Genomic DNA, 21,759 nt, shown 5'->3' on the forward strand with positions numbered 1-21,759 from the left:
CATCGACACAAACAAGATTCCACGCTCTTCAAAATCATACCGGTTATGCTACATGGGAACGGCAAGTCTTTATTGGTCCACGCATTTCTCGATGATGGGTCCGACTTGACTCTCATCGAAAGCAAAGTCGCCGATGAACTGGGCCTAGACGGAGTAGAAAGACCTCTATGCATAGCGTGGACAGGTAGCGTAACACGAAATGAAGATTCTTCTCGTGTCGTGCAGCTGACGATATCCAAGCCGAATAGCGGAGAAAGACATGCCCTGACGAACGTGCGCACCGTTCCTGATTTGGGATTGCCGAAGCAGTCGTTGAACTACAAAAAAATGGCTAAAGATTTCCCCCATCTTCGTGGTTTACCGATTTGCAGCTATACCGATGTTACTCCCAAAATATTGATTGGAGTCGACCATGCAAGACTGATGTTAACGCTGAAAAGAAGAGAGAGAAGTGCTGGTGAACCCGTGGCAAGATTAGGCTGGGTTATCTTCGGTGGACAGAGTGCTACGAATAATCTCGCCCGAACCATGGTCCACACATGCAAGTGCAACAAAGACGACGAATTGCACGTTCTTGCCAGAGGAAACCTAGCAGCCGCACCTAGTATGCGCATTGCCGAACATGCTCCGCCAGAAACCAGCGAAGATCAACGTGCCCGAAGAGTCTTGCAAGAAACTACAAAGCGCATTCCGTCCGGGAAATACGAAACGGAAAAATGTTCCGCTCAATATACGAAGAGTCTGAACGCTTCCGAACATCGTGTCCGTTATCCAGAAGCAGCAGCCGCCATCGTAGAAGGCACGTATGTCGACGACTTTCTCGATAGCAGAGATTCAGCGAGAGAAGCTGTCGAAATTGCGCAAGGAGTGGTCACAATAAACGGTGCAGCTGGCTTCCAAATCCCGACGTGGCAATCGAATTCCATCGAGGTTCTTCGAGAGATCAGCAACGAAAGCGAAAACTCCACGAAACGTTTTTCTGTGGATGGAGTGACTGCAACGGAGCGAGTTCTTGGGATGGTTTGGCGGCCAAGCCCAGACGTCTTCGTATTTGAAAATGTATTTCGTGATGATCTTCAGACACTGCTAACCGGACACATCATTCCCACCAAACGTCAAGTTCTTCAGGTGGTAATGAGCCTTTTCGACCCCCTGGGAATAATCGCAGCCTTCACCATCCACGGAAAAATCCTCATGCAGGATATATGGAGGTCAGGTGTGAATTGGGACGAGTCTATCCGGTTGACGGATTTCGAAAACTGGAAGCGCTGGATAGGAGTGCTTCCCGATTTAGCGAAGGTGACGATTCCAAGATGTTATTTCCCGAACTACGATCCTATTAGCTATGATTCTCTGCAACTGCACATCTTCACAGATGCAAGCGAGACAGCTTACGCTAGCGTAGCATTTTTTAGAATAGTCGATCGAGGATCACCGAGATGCTGTCTAGTAACTTCGAAGGCGAAAGTTAGCTCACTTCGACCACAGTCGGTTCCTCGGAACGAGTTGAATGGTGCAGTCATTGGAGCGCGACTAATGGAGTCCATTGTCGACAGTCACCAGTTGAAGATATGCAAGCGATATTTTTGGACAGATTCATCCGTAGTGATTTCGTGGCTTCATGCCGACCCACGAAAGTACCGGCAGTATGTAGGATTCAGAGTCGGTGAAATCTTATCGAAAACTCAAGTCAACGAGTGGCGCTGGATAGCGTCAAAACTGAATGTTGCGGATGCTGCGACAAAGTGGGAATCCGAATGGCCGTCACCATATTTGTTTCATTTTTACCATCGCTGTCGAACCAAAAATAGAACTGAGAGTACCATAACATTAGTGCCGCTGGACTCTCCGGATGATCCTGTACTTACTCCTAATTGTTTCCTGCTTATGACATCGAGTGGTTCCTGTGCACCGAAGGTGGAAATTGGTTCGACGAGTAACCTGAAAGCTAATTGGAGAACGATGGAAGAAATTTTAAATCAATTTTGGAAACGCTGGATCGAGGGCTATCTACCAACAATAGCAAGGCGGACCAAATGGTACCATGATGTTCGACCCTTGCAGGAAGGAGACCTTGTTGTAATCGTGGACGAGACCGTGAGGAACGGATGGTTACGAGGGCGTGTAAGCCGAACTTATCCAGGATCTGATGGGCAAGTTAGGAGAGTAGACGTAGAAACTAGCTCAGGTATATTACAGCGAGGAGTTGCCAAGGTAGCACTGTTAGATCTAGATGTGACAGGTAAAACCTACTAGCGTTAGGTGTTACGGGCGGGGGTGTTGCGTGGGATTATAGCCCACAGATTGGGTTTCCAGTTTGAGCGTGTAGAAAAAAGCGGTAAACGTCAGATGAAAAATAACGGATTTTATTGTATTTCTGGATCTCGTCGCAACGTGTTTTGCAAACGTTTACTAAGTTCCAAGTGCTTTAGCTTTTCGCGAATTTGTAGTGGATAATATTAGGTTTCTGATATCTCCAAGTAAGTTTAAGCCTTTTATATAATCGCCTTCAATACTAATTGAAAGGTTTTCCAAAATCTAGCGATTTGTCGCTCGAAGTTGACGAAGAGCGTTCTCGTTGAACATTCCGGTTTCTAGGGCCAATTACACTGTGATTCAGCTCAAGTTGCCCCGTTTCCATGTAAGTTTTTTTATATAGAATTGGAATATTTGTTAATCTAAACATCTTATCAGACGCTAGGCAATCTGTATCCGGAACGCCGGAACGTAGCACTCGAGTACAGACGAGTTAAGAAAGGGAACTATTTGTAAGTAACCGAATTTGTTTTTGTTGTACCTCAATTTTAAATAAATTGCCTTTGCAGTTGAGTCCTGTCGAGGACAGTTTCCCGTCATTACGGCATTAAGTCTATCCGAGACAGACTACAGAAAAACCCAAACACTACCACTCAGGTATCAAGGCGCAGCCAGTAGCAGCGAGCAACTTTTGCTTTGTAATTTGTTCAAGATTCATCAACTTGATGAGTTCAAAATGCCTTTGAATGGACTGTTCCAAGGGACAAGAAATGTAAACAGAGGCATTTACATGTCTAATTGGGATAGGATATAATTGTCTCCATCGAAAGAACATAACAAACTTATCGAGCGTCTGAGTCAAGCCATTACAACGCAGAGCGCTCAACTGGGTGTGAAGACGAGCCCGTCCTCAATCCACGATTCAGTGCTGGTGAGGTAGCCCAATGCTCTCCTCAAGAATCGCTTCAATCGGATGCCCGGATGGATCCCCCAAAACCCCGAAATATAATAGATTTAAATAAAAATCAAGTTTATATTTTGTTACGTAGTGGATATTTTACCTCTTTAATGTCAATAGTCGCGAATATTACTACTAGCACTTTTGCGCCATCTGCGAATGCAGATGTGCTAGCAGCCAAGATACTTTGCCCGGACTCTTACCCCAGGGGGGGACAATTTGTTTTCGCGCTCTACAGAGGGAAGAAGCAAACTGGCAATATCGTTGGGAATATAGGTCGGCTCTTTGAAAACCAATGCAAGCGCATTTCAATCCCAAAGATCTCAAAGGATTCAATAAAGTACAACGACTTACCAACGAATTGCCAACTACGTCTTCCGGGTGTCCAAACATAGGCCGTCGGATTGCCTTTTCAGTCAGACAGGGGTTAGCTTTGAATCACCACACTTCCGTCGACTTCCGATACTATTACGAAGGCTATCGATTTTCAACTCGCAATGTACTACGGCGACAATTCCAAACCACGGCGATTTTCTACTTCCGTTAAAACTCTAAATAGCTACGACTCTTTAGCAACATCCGACTCATAAAAAGGTTCCAGGGATAGAGAGCTGGCTCATGTCTTGCCAGCTTTCAGGAAAACTTTTCCCACCGCCCTTCTTCTGAGGTTTTCCTCAAACCTAATGCCCAGACAATGCAAAAAAGACGCGCGAGTAGTTTAAGCATTTTTTTTGGTGGTCGTAGTCGACCATCCCCTAGTTAGCCATTGCGCTTTAAGGACGCCCTCTCGATCTTAGGTCAAGAAGCGTCGCTTACACTGAGTAAATCTAGATCTTCAAAGAGTTTCACTAAAATTACTAACGATATTGCCAATAAGCTTCGGGAGCATTTGTTGCCACGCAACAATTTGAACAATAATGATATAGAAACAAGACTACTACTACTACTATTACTACAGTATCTACTACTACTTCTACTATGAAAATATTGAGTGATGAATATTGTGATTGAAAGTTGTGTAACTTTGATTATGAGAACTGTTCTCCTAAGTAAACTTTCTTTAAATTTCCAAATCTACTCAGATCTTTGAATGTACTTTTTCATTAGCTAATCCGAAGCTAATTGGAGAACGGTTGCCATGGACCGAGTGAATTTTAGGAATTATGTTCGTCACGTTATGTCGTGAGACGGAAAACTATGTAAATCATTAGCTAATAACTCGATTTGATAAAAATCATTTAGAGAAACCGATTTGTTTAAAAATTATTTAGAGTAAAAGAATTCTAGTATTTGCAGTTAAATATTCAAATGAACAAAACAGCTTGTTAAATGTTTTTTTTTCTCGATGCGAAATATGTAGGTATCTTTTTACTAAAACGGAAAAACTACTATCCTAAAGAAATTATTACACAAGCACATGCTATTTTGGCATTATTGAAATAACATATCAAAGAAGCATAAGTTTTCGACCGCCATCAGCTGGTACAAAAAAAAAATACCCTGGCGCAGCTACTGTAATGAAATATTTCACCATCATGGGAGAATCCTCTCTCTTGCTTGCTAACATTTCTGGCCACTGGCCAGCATTCCATACAAAGAAGGTAGCCTAGCTTTGTCTCATTCTAAGTCACATGAAATTCCTGCCGCAAAAAAAACTGGTGACATCAATGGTACAGAAAGAGAAAGAGAGACTTATTTGTATTAGCGTTACTACAAATTCTAATAATACTACATACGTTAAGCCTAGTCCACACTAGGAGACGGTTCGTCTCGAGGCAGTCTCAGCGTCTCCCATTTTCTTCGGGAGACACTGAGACCGTCTCAGGTTTCCAACAACAACAACCGACAACAAAGTTTGTCTCATAACATACATCGCAGTTCATGTTGCCTAGTGTGGACTAGGCTTTACAACAGGAACAGCCCTGTGAGTTGTTTGAAAGCAAAAGAGAGAGAGAGAGAGATTGTAAATAGTGATAAGTTGGAAAGATCTAACCGGATTTGGTCCAATGTTTGGTGTCCTTCTCTAAATCCGGCTCGATGCCGCATTTTCAAAAAAAAAAATAGCACTCATTTCACTACACAAACGTTCACTATACGTTCTTCTTCTCTCGCCTACTTCAATTGAAATCATGTCACATCCTGTTTAAACCCGTTTCTGTCGTCCGATGTTTGGCCCGATATAAAACGCTTCCTATTAATTTGCACCTTTCTTTTTAACTTCAACATTCACTTATCACATCACCTTTCACGACATTTGATTCTTAAAACTACAATATGACCCAAATTCTAAAAACCGTAAAATAAAAACACGCGCAACAGCACAACGCGGTTGACTAACGGCGGAGCGAAAAAAAACTCAACCGTTCGGCTTGACGCTCAGAGCGCGAATGGTCCTCAACAAAGTTGTTCAGCGGAAAATTTCCTTCAGGAAATTTATAAATTGGCACAAAAACCAATACCAGGCTCGGTTCCCCAGAAGAAACAAAAACTATGTTGATTTTTCAGTACACAATATTCAATTTTACCATACAAACCTAAAAGTCCAAATTTACTCATGTAAGCGTTACTTAAAAATTCTGCAAAAAATCATGGATGAGTTTTGGACCAAAATGAAGCTTTTTAGACCCCAGGGTTTGAGAAATTTAAAAATGACTTGAAATCGACTCAGTCCAATACTCATATCTGTTGTTCTTTCTGTTAAATTAGAATCAAAGTTTGTTTTTTGCCTAACAGAAGGTCCTATTTATAAAAATTTCAGCTATGGTTAATCTCAAGAGATCGCCCAACGGAGTTCAAGTGTATATGGGAAGTATCCTAAAAAAAGTTCAAAAATATCTCAAATTAAAAACAAACAAACTTTTACTTTTTTATGCATGACTTTTACAGTGGATAGATTTTTTAATTGGGGAAGTTTCTGTGGAAATTCAAAAAATTTTTTGGAAAAATTTAATAAATATCGCCGTCATTTGGGTCACGTCATCTAAAGCAATTCAATTGCTTTCCTCGAAAAGCTCCTCCACCACCAGCTGCTAATAAAAAGCAATATCAATTTGACCTGACCAGATTTAGCTTCGTGTCTGGCTTCCCCAACTGATAAAGCATCCCGCCGAAGTTCCATGCGTTCAGAGATTTAATAACCATCGAATGCCATTCCCATTAACGTCTGTTGTGATCGCTTGATGGCAATTTCAGCGGACCAGTCCAGTAGATTCTGCTGTTTTCTTTTTGGCATCGATTCAATCAAAATCGGGCGATCGTTCGATTTATATGAATACCGACTAACACTTGAAGCTCTAAAGCATTCGGGAAAATTTGAGTAATTGAGATTCTGTGGAAAAAATGTCATGACTTGTCAATGTAATATAATGTCAAAACTTTCTATTTGTCATTAAATTTATTCAACTAATGGTAAATTTTCTTACGTAAATCGAGTTCTTGAGAAAATTTTAGCCACTTGCAAGGTACTAATTTAACTAATTACACTAATAAAAATCTACTTTGAACGATTTGCGTTTCAAGATCACTAGACACATTCAACCCACGCATCTTTAATCTGAAATTCTACTGAAAGTACGGGAGACTTCTGTCAAAATCGATAAAATAGTTTTACGATGCATTCCTCTCTGTAGCCTGTATATTAGCCTGTGTTCACAAACTATATGGCAAATTCGGGCAGCACTTGTCTCATTGCTAGTGAGTGAATAGCCGTTAGCACGTGATGGTTGTTCCATCACGAGCAATAATCTTATAGCGCCAGGAGTTGACCCTGAATTTTCTTGTGTATATAATTGCAAATTCAATGCTCCGAGCGATTAGATGTGTTATGAGCTGATCATTGCAAATAGATGAATGGAGGAGACACGAGCTGATGTTTTTTTCAAATTTTAATCACGATAATTCAATTTAAGTTTATTAGGAAACCAGGAAATAGGTATTATATTAGGATTCAAATCCTCGTGTTATATTAGGCTCTTAAAGTCAGAGAGAAATAAATTCTATCAAACCTACTTTCAAGGAAACACGCTTCCAAGTTTTACTTTTTGCTGTTTTCCATATATTTTTCGTAACGTTGTAGTTTTCATCCGATCAAAAAAGTTTTGAAAAAAATAATAAAAGTCTGATTATTTTCTCAGATGAGGATTAAATATGGAGAATCGTATTACTAGGTATTATTACTTGCTTGAAATTGATGATTTTAGCTTTAGCTTGTTTAGCTCTGTGGCTCTCATATTTTCTTAAGAAATACAAATACAATTTTAATTTGAATATTTTTTTTCTCTTGTCTTTCAGATTAATAAGAAACGAAACCGGTCGTGCCATCCTGCGGGTTATTTCGGGACCACGAGCCTTCAAAATAGTATTATTTGCCAGACTGACGCCGATTCCCTTCGGACTGCAAAACACCATCTTCGGGGTGAGTAAAGTATTTTTATATGTTATGATTTTTTTTTCTGTGGTGCTATGATGGTTTTTAACTTGAACTTTGTTTAGGTGAAATCACAAAAATCACTTTTTAGTTTAAACTTCTATGCACATCGATGATACTTATTTATTTTCTACATAATTTACTCTAACGCATTTTTGAATACTTCACATACCGTGAGACGACACGACCCAATTCAAACAATAAAAGTAGAAGTATCTCCAGCTTAAACGTTTGGAGAAGCGAGAGGGCTTCCAGTCGTCCAAGTGTCACTCCTATTTATGTTGCTCGAATCTCGTTCGTTCGACAGAGCAACTTTTCATGTACTGGCCTCATCTGTCTAGAAAAAGAATAAAACTTTTCTGGTACCAATATCTTGTGGAATTAATGCTCTGTTTGCGCTGTTGAAGGCAAGGATTTGGTAGAACATACTGATCGGTACCACATCTATTAGAAATTCAAAATAATTTGTGTTTGTAATTTGTGTCCTTTTTTATGTTCACTTGAAACTTTAATCATTTTGATCGCACATACCATTACTTGTGCAACATCTCATTTTTCTGTCCACGTGCTATCTGAACGGCCCCTTAAAAGAAAGATTAAAAAGTTAGACCAATAAAACCATACGTTATTTAAGCGCCTACTGGAAAACTGATTACTCCAATGAAGAATTTGACTACAATTTTAATGCCCTACTATAAAGTTGATTAAAAACTTGAAAGTCAATGATCTTTTTCAACTTCTTTGAACGACCAAGATCTGTTAACGATTAAACATGATAGCAATTTCTCAAATCGAAGGGAATTGCAAATTACATGATTCTGTACATATTTGTATAGTTTAACGATTATTATTTTTTTTTTCTATCTGAGAGAAATTATTATTACTATTTCTCATGTAAATTTAAGCAGTATGAGGAAAACTAAGGACAGTTAAAAAAAAGTTTGTAACGGTTTTTGCCGTTTGAGAGGAGGGGGGGGGGGTTCGGTGATCTCCCCGATCACCTCCCCATAGGACCGCGCATGAAACCATCAGGCTTTGTGTGACATTTTAACGTCTTAATGGTTAATTGGGTACTTTTGATCGAAATTTTCAACAGAAAATACCATCAGAGTTAAAAGTTACAGAAGTTGAAATTTGTAGTTATTACGGCAGAAAATTAAAAAAAAAGCATGAATCTTGAAAACAAGAGCTATTAGATAAAAAAAATTGCCTATCCAAATATGCCCATCCTAATGAAATCCCAATATCTTTGGACTAAACTCTTTGCACCTTGGAAAAAGCAGAACCTTTGTTAACCTTTGTACCGTGTTCCGCAAAATGATCACGAGTTCTTTAATAGATTTTTATCTCCCTACGAAAGTCACCTCAAAATGCAAAGCATTTAGAGAACACGTTTTTATCAACATTTCGTGTTCAGCGTCTGAAATTATCACAAATCACCTGAAATCCTTGGAATAACGGCAAAAAATGAAGTTCCGTAGACTTGGGTTGATTGATCCTTTGGAATTGATATGTTTGATAGAACATTTATCATATTTTTTTACATGTTTTATTAAATGATGTTTTATTAAATTTGTAGTGACAATTTCCAATAAAGTTATTGAAATTTGAAAATCAGGATTCATAGCACCAAAACCTTTAAAGAGAGTGATAGAGATTTATTTTGAATGTGAAACATTAAGCGCTTAAGATTTTTTTATATCAATAATTCAGAATTCTGAGCAAAGTTTATAATTGCGCATGGTGAAGCTTTTATAACACAGATTAGACGAAAATATTTTACATTTTGAGAGTTGAAAATCAAAATAAAACATCTAGCATCCAGTATAAATAATACCAATCAAAATCCAGGAAAAAAGTATGATATTACTGACTTCATTAATCATCAAGCATAGTTCTGTTTTAAAGTTATCAATCACAGATTTAGATTTTTTAAAGCAGTCGAATATAGAATCAAAGATATACAAAACAACCGCATGACATTATTTAAAAAGAGCACGAATCAACTATAGAAATATCGATGTTCATATTTGTTAAAGAAGCTAACAATGTGAGAAGAATCCATTGATGTAATTCAAGTAATCTCTATACTATCTGAAAAAAGGCGTGCAGTAGAATCGTTAAAGGAAACTTATCTGTTATCACTTTTCCAATAAAACATCTCTTAGAAGGCAAGGTTGGTCATCGTGCAGTGCAATTGACCATACGAAAATTATCGATGCATTTATCGCAGATTAAGCTCACTGTAGATGAGTCATGCGTGTATGAGGGGATTATTTTGCTCATTTTCTTGCTACAGAATTATTGTGATAAAGCTAGGAAAGATTAAAATTATGTCAATTGAAGATTGTGCTGTGCTGTGATTATCTATCTAAATCCATGATACGATAAACATTCTGGGAACTGTACAATAACGTAGTAAAATGTTTTCATCACAGATCTCTCGGTTTGATTCCAGCACCCAATCCATACAATTTAAGAACCTTCTGTTTGGAAAAATAAACTTCCACACAGTATAAGGTCAATAGGCCGGCCCCGAAAATGATCCAAATCCAGCTGAATTTTAATCGAACTGTTTACATTTTCCGCTCATGGATTTTCTCGCAGAAGCGGCTGCTGGTGTGTGCAATTTATTGCCTTTCTCGCCAAGCAGCGGGCCAGAAGAACGCACTTGTACTGTGAAAGTAAAGGGAAAACTATTTTCAGCTTCACAGACAAACCACCCGCGCCGCCGATTGTTGGTTTGTTGATGTCTTTATTTTCATTCGTAAGACGGCGGCGGCGGGTGGGCGCTTTATTTTTTCTTGTGCCTTTTCCACGCTTCATGTTTTCTTCCAACAATTTCCACCGATACTGTCTCGCCTCGCTACGTTGCAGAAAAACGTGCACCAGCAAGAGTTCTCCCGTTTGGCGTCTTCGAGAAATGCGATTGTAAACATTTTCTTTCGTCACTGGCACCTCATCCGTTTAGCAGCGATTAACTCTTCAAGCTTCACGGGATAAAAAAGAAACCTTGTAAAGTTAAGGTTCCCTAAGTCGGTTAGGGCATTTATTACAGTGTTTATAATTGTTATACAAAAAAATTATTTATTTGTGACACTATACCACTTAACCATTCGTGTGTTATCCAAAAAAGGAAAAATAAAATACAATTACAATCGGAAACTTTTAATTTGCTTTTCGAGAATATCAAACTTTTTTTCCTTTTTACCACTCTGCTTAATCGAAGCCAAGAAAAAGAATCGATTTATTCGAGTTTCTTAGCATATTAGGGACAGTTGCTGTCCGTCCACAACACGTGATTTCACGCTACTAAGTAATTTACCACATGTTCATTGAGAATAAGAAAACATACCATAGGCATCGCTCTTAATACCCGTATAGTGTAATAGTGAAGGTACATATATGTAAAATAATTGGACCCTCTTTTTTATCTGTAAGTCTGAACTTAATCTAATGAAAATATGTAGGATCCACAATTATGGTAAAGTTCAGATTAGTAGCATAGTTGATCAACACAAAACAGTATGAAGATATCGGATCATGGATTTAAACACAATGATCGTAAATAGTCCTTCTGTCCTTTCCTTACAATCCCCACAGATCAAATGCAGATCATTTCTGTGATTAACACATCGCCGCAGTATGAATGATGAAGACTTGATTTACGCTAGGAAGTTAGAGACAACATGAAGAAAGCCTCTTCAGAAGCTCCCATCAATGATGGTGAAAAGTACGTGTTTGGGCTCGGCCGATGGGGGAATTGGTATTCGGGGAAGACGATGGGATGTAGCTGACCAAACAGTTCTTTGGCTGCACTGTTCACTTCCGGAACACGTCTCCAACTGATCCCATCTGTATCTCTCTGGATAGCAGTTACAGGTTTAGCAGCAACAGTTCTCCAATGATGCGGTGGCGGCTTCAACCATTGAAACAGTCAAACATTGATTCTGTTGGCAGAACATTTGAAAAAATGAAAACTGAGGGCTGCTTGGCTAAAGGAAAAATGTAGCAGCAGGATTCACAGGCAGCGTCTTCTCCTTCGTCGTTGATTTTGGAGGAACTTTGATAAGAGGCGAACAACGAATTGTGTTGAACGATCAAACCGACGAACAGCGTATTTTTAAGCGCGTACCCTGAGTTGGGCTTTATTGGGGGTTTTGGCTCCTTTAGCATCGGGTGATATGGCAGACAGCAGTGTGGTTTCGATTGAGCTTGCAGTGTATATCTCTGGCCGAGATTCGTTTTGTGATATTCGTCCAAGGATCTGTAAGGGTGATTTGTGGATCATTGAGTCTGGAATTGTGAGCGACGTATCCTTCTTCGTGGATTTGAATGGTGGAGGGTTCAGCTTCCATTCTCTGGCTCCAATCGACGGTTTCCATTGGCCGGAACTCCCCAGGGATCGTTTCTCGAGTTTAACGAAAAGTGGAGAGGTAGCACGCTTGCTATCTGGTGGTGGAGCTGGAATCCACTTTGCCAGAAACTGTCCAGCCAAAGAGGGTGTCCACCAAAAACGTAGAACTGTTGCCAAGTGAGTGGCGTACATCTGTGTGGAATTCATGGTAACTTTCTACACCGATGATCATGTCGATTGATGCTGGAACGTCGTTGTATCGATCAGGCATGTAGAAAGATAGATCTCGACGTTTCATGTAGTTTTAAGCACAGAGAACACACACACAGGTTGCGTTTTAGGAAGTTGTGGATTAGTTGCGACAGACTGACCTACCTACCTACCTAAGGGTCCAGCGCCGATTGACCGGCGCATAGGGCTGAGATAAAAAATCTCCACTGCTGGCGATTCGGAGCCAGCGTCTTCACTTGCTGCCAGCCGAGGTTCTCGTCAACTGTGCGGATTCCAGCGGCTAGACTTCGCCGCCACGAGCTTTTGGGCCTGCCTCTTCTTCGATGCCCATCTGGATTCCAGTCAAGCGCCTCTCCGCAAATCTCGTTTTCATCTCTTCGCAGCGTGTGCCCAATCCATCTCCACTTACGTTCCCGAATCTCGATTTCTAGCGCCTTTTGATGACACCGGCGATGAAGTTCAACGTTTGAGATCCAGTTGCCAGGCCACCAAGCGCGGATGATGTTCCGCAGGCAGCGATTCACAAAAACTTGCAGTTTTCGCGTCGTCACCGCATATGTGCACCAAGTTTCACACCCGTACAGCAATACGGATTTGACGTTTGAGTTGAAGATTCGGATCTTAGTTCGTAGAGAGATCTGGCGTGACCGCCAGATGTTTCGGAGACTCGCAAACGCAAATCGGGCTTTTCTGATCCGGGTCTCGATGTCCTTCTTGGTCCCACCATCAGGCGTAATCTGGCTACCAAGATACTGGAAGCACTCCACTGTCTCAACCTGTTGTCCAGCTACCACGAAATTGGAACGATTTTCTGTATTGATTTCCATCGACTTGGTCTTTCCGACATTGATTTTGAGACCTGCTGCCTTGGAGCTTTCGGTGAGGTCGTCGAGTTTGCTCTGCATGTCTTGTTGTGTTTGGGCGAGCAAAACAATATCGTCTGCCAGGTCAAGGTCGTTCAGTTGCTCCATGGTTGAAGGATTCCACGGCAATCCTCAGTTTGGTCTACAGTCAATCGATCCAGTCAAGATCTCATCCATTACGATGAGAAAAAGCAGCGGTGACAAAATACATCCTTGTCTCACTCCAGCAGTTACCGGGATTGGTTCGGACAAGACACCGTCGTGCAAGACCTTGCACGAAAATGCCTCGTACTGTGCTTCGATGAGATGGACTAGTTTCTCTGGGACCCTTCGTCGTCTAAGAGCAGCCCAGATGTTTTCGTGGTTCAGTCGGTCAAATGCTTTTTCGAAATCAACGAACACCAGCAGAAGAGAGTCCAGTCGGCCGGGAATGTTGCAGTATCCCAAATGTCAGCGAATAGACGGTGCAACATTTGTGCTGACAAGGCAGGGTCGGCTTTGAGCATTTCAGCAGGAATGCAATCGATTCCAGGCGCTTTGTTGGATTTCATGTCCTTGATTGCCGCTTCTATTTCAGCCAGCGAGGGCGCTTCCGAGTTGACGCCATTAATGCGACTTACTGTGGGCGCCTCGAGCTGCGGGTTCTGTTGGCCATTGCTATTTGTAACTCGAAAAAGTTGATCAAAATGCTCAGTCCAACGCTTGAGCTGATCTGTTCGATCTGTCAGCAGCTGACCTGCTCGGTTTTTCAGCGGCATTCTTGCATTAGTCCTTGCACCACTAAGGCGGCGAGAAATATCATATAATAATCGGATATCTCCAATGGCGGCGGCTCTTTCTCCCTCTTCGGCTAGGGAGTTTGTCCAGGCTCTCTTGTCTCGTCTACAAGCTCGTTTAACTGCCTTTTCCAGCTCCGCATATCGTAAGCGGGCGGCTGCTTTGGCTAACCCGGTACATGCCTGCTCAATTCCGACTTTCGCCTTTCTCCGATCATCGATCATCCTCCAGGTTTCATCCAACATCCATTCACTTCGTCTTCCACAAACTTTACCGAGAGTACCATGGCTCGTCGTGATAAAGGCATTCTTGATTCCACACCACTGTTCTTCGACTGTTCCGTCTGTCGGCAGCTCCGAGGCTCGGGATTCTAGCTGTTCAACGTATGCCCTTTTCACCTCTGGATTCTCCAACCGACGGACGTCGTATCGACACCCGACTTTCTCCTCGCGCCGTTGGACACGCGCAACTCTCAGTCGTACCTCGCCAAGGACGAGGTGATGGTCAGATGCAATGTCTGCGCTTCGTTTGTTGCGGACATCAAGAAGGCTCCTTCTCCATTTTCGACTGATGCAGATGTGGTCAATTTGATTTTCTGTTCGGCCATCTCGGGATACCCAAGTGACCTTATGTGCTGGTCGATGGGGGAAGAGCGATCCACCGATCACCATGTTGTTGTTGCCACAAAATTCTACAAACAGCTCTCCGTTTTCGCTCATCTGTCCTAGGCCATGGCGCCCCATGATGCGCTCAAAGTCCTGATTATCGGAGCCAATCTTTGCGTTGAAGTCGCCTAAGTGGATTTGAATGTCACCCTTCGGAATTCTCTCAACCACGCTGTTCAATTGACTGTAAAACTGCTCTTTCTCCTGCAAATCGGCAACGTCAGTTGGCGCATAACACTGGACCATTGTAAGGTTTCTAACCCGTGTTCTGAATCTGGCTACGATTATTCTTTCGTTTATCGGTTCCCATCTAATGCCATCTTGGACTTAGCTGGCGGGAGCCGCATTTCATAAATTCAGCCGCTTGCTGCAAGACAGACGCTGTTTGAGCCGCCCCTGACCTGGAGAACAGACGCTCGGTTGTTGTTGCACGCCGCCCCTGACTTGGGGAACAGACGCGAAACAGGGCGAAAGACTGAAAGCAGTTTAAAAAAAACACCTGGCACCCCTGTTGAGTAACGAGGCAGTTCGTTTAGTTTTCGTTCACTTAGCAATCAGCACCATCTAGTGGCTATATGCTGAGTAATATTTGAACGAAATACTAACGTATTTGAATTTAAATTCTTACACACGTTTTAGGCTCATTTTTGTTCTGGGCCAGACCTCTGTTCTCTGTGTTTTAAGTAATTAGGCATCAAAATTAAAATCTCGATTTTTCCGATTTCCTTTGAAGTCCCCCCTTTGATGATTTTTGAAGGTTAAAAAAACCGAAACTTTGAGCGCTTCGAGGCACCCCTAAATCAAGTCCGGTTGAGCTGAAAATAAGCACAAGTCAGTTTTTCAGGCCAATCTACGAAATGTTTATGGGCAGTTTTCGAAATTTGACATGACCCAAAAGACTGAGTCATTTTTGAATTTCCAAACCCTCGGGTGTAAAAAGCTTTATTTGGGTTCAAAACTCAATCAAGATTTTTTGCAGAATTTTTAAGTAACGTTTACATGAGTAAATTTGAACTTAGAGGTTTGCATGGGAAAATTGAATATTTTGTACCGAAAAATCAACATAATTTTTGTTTCTTCTTTGGAACCCAGCTTTATATAATTATATAATTATAAGATTTGTTAAAAACCGGATATTCTAAAATGAAAAAAAAAATGACAAAAATAACTAAAAATACAAAACCAAAATGATTATTAAGACAAAAATTGACAAAAATGACAAAAATGACAAAAAAATAAATGGTGTGCAAATTTATAAATTCTTCAAAGAAAAATTATTAACTATTTAACAGAGGTATGTCTTTTGGCATTAGAAATCAGTAAATTCAATTGACATCACTGCTGATACCTCGCGAAGTGTTGCATGAAAAGCAGTTATGCAATACCTCGCTTAGCACCTCAATGCCCCCATTCAACAGCTAATAACTATGTTGTCTAGTAAAATACGAACTCACGATTGAATTTTGTTTTAGTAAAATGGTAAGGCTGTGCGATTTTTTGAACACATAGCCACTTTTTTATACTCATTCCGAAACAAACTTTGAATGTTTTGCTACTGCCTATGTCAAATCGGATAACCACCAAAATTTGCACAGTTGTTATTGGGCTCAAAAGTAACCCAACACTCTTTGTTTTTTTCTGTGCCCAGAATTTTACCAGCCTATACCAGTTATTTTTGAAAAAAAAAAAATTAAAAATAAATAAACAAAGAGATGTATACCTACCAAAAATAGTGCCTAACAAGATCGAGCTTACCATTTCCCTTTTTTTATAAACTCCTATCTTTACAGATCAGTGCGGTCAACTCGCGCAGCTACCATACCGGTACGGTCATCGGGCTGCTGCCGGCCCAAACGATCAACGTCTATTTGGGCTCGAAGCTGCGATCGATCCACGAGGTGCTCAACGATCACAATGCTGCCCTTGGCCTGGCCGGCTACGGGGTATTTGTGGTTGAGGTAATTACACCGAATGTTAATCTAAGAGTTAATTGTGATTTAAGTTAAAAAATGTCTTCTCTATTTTAGGTTATTGTTGGTGCTGCCCTAATGGTGTGGGTTATTCAGAAGGCGCGGACGGAACTCTCTGCTGCGCTCCTATCGGACATGGATTCGGACGAAAAGATTCTGATCGAAATCGAAGCGTAGGATTGGACCCATCATCGGAAGATAATCAAGGGAAATTCGTTGTCCCAGAATAGTTGTGTATAGTCTATATGGATTGTTAAGTTTAGAATAGAGTAACCAAACAATGGAACGAATGGTTTTATGATATTAAGTTTCGGAAAAGGTGCGATTAGCGATGGTTTTTTGTTCCTATGAAACTAACGAAAGACGAGAAGCTGGAATGTGTTAATGGTTTACAAAGATCTGTATGTAAATATTGAAAAAAAATTCAACCAAATTCCGATTCTCGCTCCAAACGCAGCTCTAATCTAAACTTTTGTTCGTACCATTGAAGAACAACCGTCCAAACTTGCTTTAAAAACCGATATTTTCCACCTCGTTTTTTACACAAACAAGTTTTACTGAAAAAAAATAGATGCATTCGCGCATTCGAAAGCAAGCAAATTAGTACAGAGAGAGTAGAGATAGAGTGTGCAATAGACTAGTTCACTTTTCGGCTTTTTTCGCTGATCACAACGCCACTTACAGGGTTTGATCCTCATTCATTTTCAAGAACTCTGGCCGAATTTGAGCTCATTTGAGTAAGTTTCCAGCGTGCGCTAGAAGTTTTATTGAAAAAAGTCCATTTTTCTGGAAAATTTTCGTAGATGTGTTCTAGCAAGCTGTTGTTAATATAAAATGATAATTTTATAGTGCTCGGTGATTGGTATGACAAGCATTCGTATGGACCTGTTTTAGATAGTTGACTACCCGAATACGAAAATATTGTAACATAACGGTTCCTGTTGTAGTTATAAAACGTTTAGAAACAGTGTAAAAAAACGTTTAGAAAATTATATCTGAAACCATAAAAAACATTGCACTTATCTTGAATTCCAAAACGACGGTCTGTTGAATATGGCGTTAAGTTATGTTACTGTTTAAAACTGTTAAAACAATTGTATGGGGAGACTGTTCTACAAACAGTTAAGATAAAATCTAAAAATCGCTTACGGAAACGTATTTAGAGCATTAAACTGTTATTGTTAAAGTATTCCAAAAAGTACTCTTGTAATTCAACTTTTACAGTAACAGTTACGAAAAAAATTATGAAACGTTCCTCCAACGTTATACTGATGGTCATGAGAACCGTACGCGATAATGGCGGACGCACTAAAGGGGAAAAAATTTTGGATTTTCGGATTTCACATTAAGTAATTCATTTTCAGTATACATTTTTATTTATTTTTATATTTAAACTTACTTTTAAGGCATGAAGGGTTTGTTTTTTATTAATTCTTTGACCCAGATTCCTTAGTTACATGGTGGATAAAGTGAACAATTTATGTCCAAGTAAAGTCCGAAATCTCTGCGGTGCCATAGCGCCACCCACGAGGGAAATCCCCCCGGCGGCGTACTAGAGCTGCAAAAGAAAGCAGCATCGCTGACACTGAAATGAAAGATAAAAAAACATCAATTCGGTATCGAATTTTGAATACGGCGAATGCGCCAACTGTAAACAAATCCAGATAATCACATAAATGTGTTAAACTATTCATTTTACATCCGAAAATATGATCTCCTTTCAATTTTTCTTATTTTAGTGAAGTTAAATTTAATTTTTTAAATAAGGCGAATAGCTTTTTTTATGAGTGTGTAATCCCACAGTTCATTCGCCCATTTCCTCTCAAAATTTCGTCGCGAACAAAAGGGCCAATAGTTATTTCGAGATGGAAAAAGGGCATTGAAGTTTTCGAAAAAAAAATTTCCATGACGAGGAGATGCACAAATCAGTATTTATAAGATCGTTGAATGTGCTAATGTGTTAACGTGATCATTTGGACCCGCTTTTAAGCCGAAATTTGCTTGAATATTGCTTCTTTAATGAGTGATCCAAAAGGCGAATAGTCATTCTGCAATTCAAAAGGGCACTCCAATTTGGCGAATGAACAAAATGAGAGCACCAGTCTGTGGTAAAAGGGCCCACAGTTACATTTATTAATTTTTTGTGGTAATTAGTACGGAAAAGCTATATTTATCGATCGGGTGTTGAAATTAAACCAATTTGAAAGCATTTTAGCGACTTCTTTAGGAAAATGATTGTACGCAGCTAAATAGGAAATTGATTTTATTTTCTGAAACTTGGAATGCGTTTTTCTCAAAACAAAGGTCTTGGCGCATTCGCCGTATTCAAAATTTGATACCGAATTAGATGTTCACATATACGCAGCTAGATACACATTTGCCTACCCAATAAGCAGCAGGTGAAAACAGGTAAAACATAATTCAACTTACCTGAAAAACTGAATTTTTCAGCCTTACTGCTGGGCTGCACTTCCGGCACCCGATGTGCCTGCTTTCCGGTACGTTGAACCGAAACATTCACCGAAATTCCTCCCGAAATTGCTGCGGCAGCAATTCCACCAGCAAATCGTTTTTAAATTTCTTTTTCATCTCTTCTTCTTTTCCAAACTGCTAGCGTGTCATGACAGCTGTCATCAGAGGTGCCAGATGTCCTGATAAATCAGGGTTTGTCCTGATTTTCAAAAGACCGTCGTGATTTTTTGAATGTACTGAATTGTTTTGATGTTGAAATAAAATATTTAAATTGTTATTGCATTTAGTACAACCATCAGGATATCGAACAGATCTGTTTTAATCTTCAGATTCAGATGATATTCAAATGAGTTTTTCATATAAACTGCAGTCCAGCCAATATTCTACTTACCTCTGTTACATCAATTAAGGCGAGTACAGTACCTTTATTTTTCCTTTATTTACGCAATTTAATCAAAATTTGTATGTATCCTGAAAATCCTGAAATTTTTCTTCATGGTCCTATTAGGTCGGGCAAATAGCAATCGCTGCAGATTTTGTTTTTACTTTTTGGCAGAAAACTGAGCACTTTTGGAAAAGATTTAACCCGAACTATAATTTATAACTGACAGGCTCATGACTCCTAATAATAAACATTAAAAATTGAAGGGTTGTAACCGTTTATTAAAAAAACTCGCACCGGAACCAAACAAAATCAACAAAACTATTGTTTTAAAGATGAAACATGCTCAGTTTAGTGAAACTTGTTAATCTGTCCAATGTAAAACTCTCTCATGAATTCGGGCTGAGTTTTCTTTTTTCAAACCATCTGGCATCTCTGACCCGCATTTCGGTAATTTTTGACGTGAGTTTGACACACGACATGAACGCTAAGCGTTATGGTACGAGAACAGTTTAACGATTATTGATAAAATTAAAGTAAATCGTTAAACAATCCATTCACCTTTCCAGAAACCATCACTATTCACATGAACGTTCGTTTTATTTTCTAATCGTTGTCGAAGTAAAGTTTTAAATTATAGCTACGTTTACGGAGACAATAACTTTTTCTGGGACCGTGGATGTATCGTATTGACTATTTGTAATATAGTTTTTTAGTATGCGGGTAAATCAAACCGAAAAAATTTAAAAATTTATAAACTACCAACTTTTACAGAAAATTTACTTACAAGTTAAGAGCTTAAAATCAGTAGTAAATAGAAAAAAAATATTTTCGATATAAACTTTTCATAAAAAGATAACCTTATTTATAACCTTTAATTTGATGTATAACACTTAATGATCGCAACAGTACAAGCAAAGATATTCAAACATTCACATCACATTCTTTGAATCATAATGTTGTCTCCATTCAAGTTTTAGCATCATGCAACCAGCAAAACGTGGCATCAAGAGGACTTGCTTACAACTTGATCAAAGCGCGCGCTTTTTTTAACTCCTGGCCCCGTCATGGGGTACTTGATTGAATAAAATATCCTTTCTTGTGCACAAGTTGGTGTGGAGCAAACTTGAATGAAAAATATTTTATCAAATCAAATTTGTTGCATAGATAATTGAATAACTTTGCTAGCACTCTTGCGATCATTAAGTGTTATACATCAAATTAAAGGTTATAACTAAGGCTATCTTTTTATGAAAAGTTTATATCGAAAATATTTTTTTTCTATTTACTACTGATTTTAAGCTCTCAACTTGTAAGTAAATTTTCTGTAAAAGTTGGTAGTTTATGAATTTTTAAATTTTTTCGGTTTGATTTAGTCAATTATCTAAAACAGATCCATACGAATGCTTGTCATACCAATCACCGAGCACTGTAAAATTATCATTTTATATTAACAACAGCTTGCTAGAACACATCTACGGAAATTTTCCAGAAAAATGGACTTTTTTCAATAAAACTCCTAGCGCAGGCTGGAAACTTACTCAAATGAGCTCAAATTTGGCCAGAGTACTTGAAAATGAATGAGGATCAAACCCTGTAAGTGGCGTTGTGATCAGTGAAAAAAGCCGAAAAGTGAACTAGTCTAGTGTGCAAACTGATTAGTCAGTCATTCGGGTCGAATTTGCATAAATTACCAGATTGTCGATGTCCGTTTGCCGCCTTCGGTCTCGAATATTTAATGTTGATAAAAAATGTTGATCATTCACAACCAAACATACAGCAGTACAAAAGAACAATATAATATATACACTCACAGATACACAGACGACATTTTTAACAGCGTTTCAGTCACACCGAATAGATACAGATTACAAAAAAGGGTCATTTTTGGATATGGTTTATAGTTTTAATCCTTTTCAACGAAAAACGAAAATAGGGCGCTAGAAGAGTCGAGCGACTGATAGTTAGCAAGATAATAAATTATTGTACGCGAATTGTTTACTAAACTATTTTCTACCTACATTTGTTTGGCGTAATCGCTCCAAAATGTTTTCCATATTCAATGTGATAATCTAAGTGACACTATAAAACAAACACAAGAAAAATATCGCTGCGATGAAGCCATTATATTCGAAGTAAGTTATTTAGTAGCAGCATTTTAAATGTAACCCTCTATTTCTTATTATTTATTTGTAAAGTGTTTTTGCTCTGTACATATTTTAGGTAAGCGTTCACCGTTTCTAGGTGTGTAACAACAACATTTCTCTTATGAAGAAAACTATTTATGTAAGGATATTGACTAAAAGACTATGAAAATCAAGAATTCGAATACAGATGATATGAATTGGAACCATCATCTCTGATCGATCGAAAGTTTTCGCCGACGTTTTGAAGAAGCCACT

The 21,759-nt window shown here is 39.3% G+C and overlaps 1 protein-coding gene across 3 annotated transcripts in view; it reads left to right on the plus strand.

The window, feature by feature from the left end:
- Positions 1-21,713, plus strand: part of LOC129749009 (transmembrane protein 64-like) — a 49,435-nt gene extending 27,722 nt beyond the window's left edge. For all 3 annotated transcript variants that reach the window (XM_055743832.1, XM_055743833.1, XM_055743834.1), the window contains 3 exons: positions 7,505-7,628; positions 16,324-16,491; positions 16,561-21,713. In XM_055743832.1, coding sequence (XP_055599807.1) covers positions 7,505-7,628; positions 16,324-16,491; positions 16,561-16,680 — 412 coding nt within the window. In that variant the 3' untranslated portion in view covers positions 16,681-21,713. The remainder of the gene's footprint in view (positions 1-7,504; positions 7,629-16,323; positions 16,492-16,560) is intronic.
- Positions 21,714-21,759: the final 46 nt, after the last annotated feature.

The sequence above is a fragment of the Uranotaenia lowii genome, chromosome 2, assembly GCF_029784155.1.
Source record: "Uranotaenia lowii strain MFRU-FL chromosome 2, ASM2978415v1, whole genome shotgun sequence".
In the NCBI taxonomy this organism is placed as follows: domain Eukaryota; kingdom Metazoa; phylum Arthropoda; class Insecta; order Diptera; family Culicidae; genus Uranotaenia; species Uranotaenia lowii.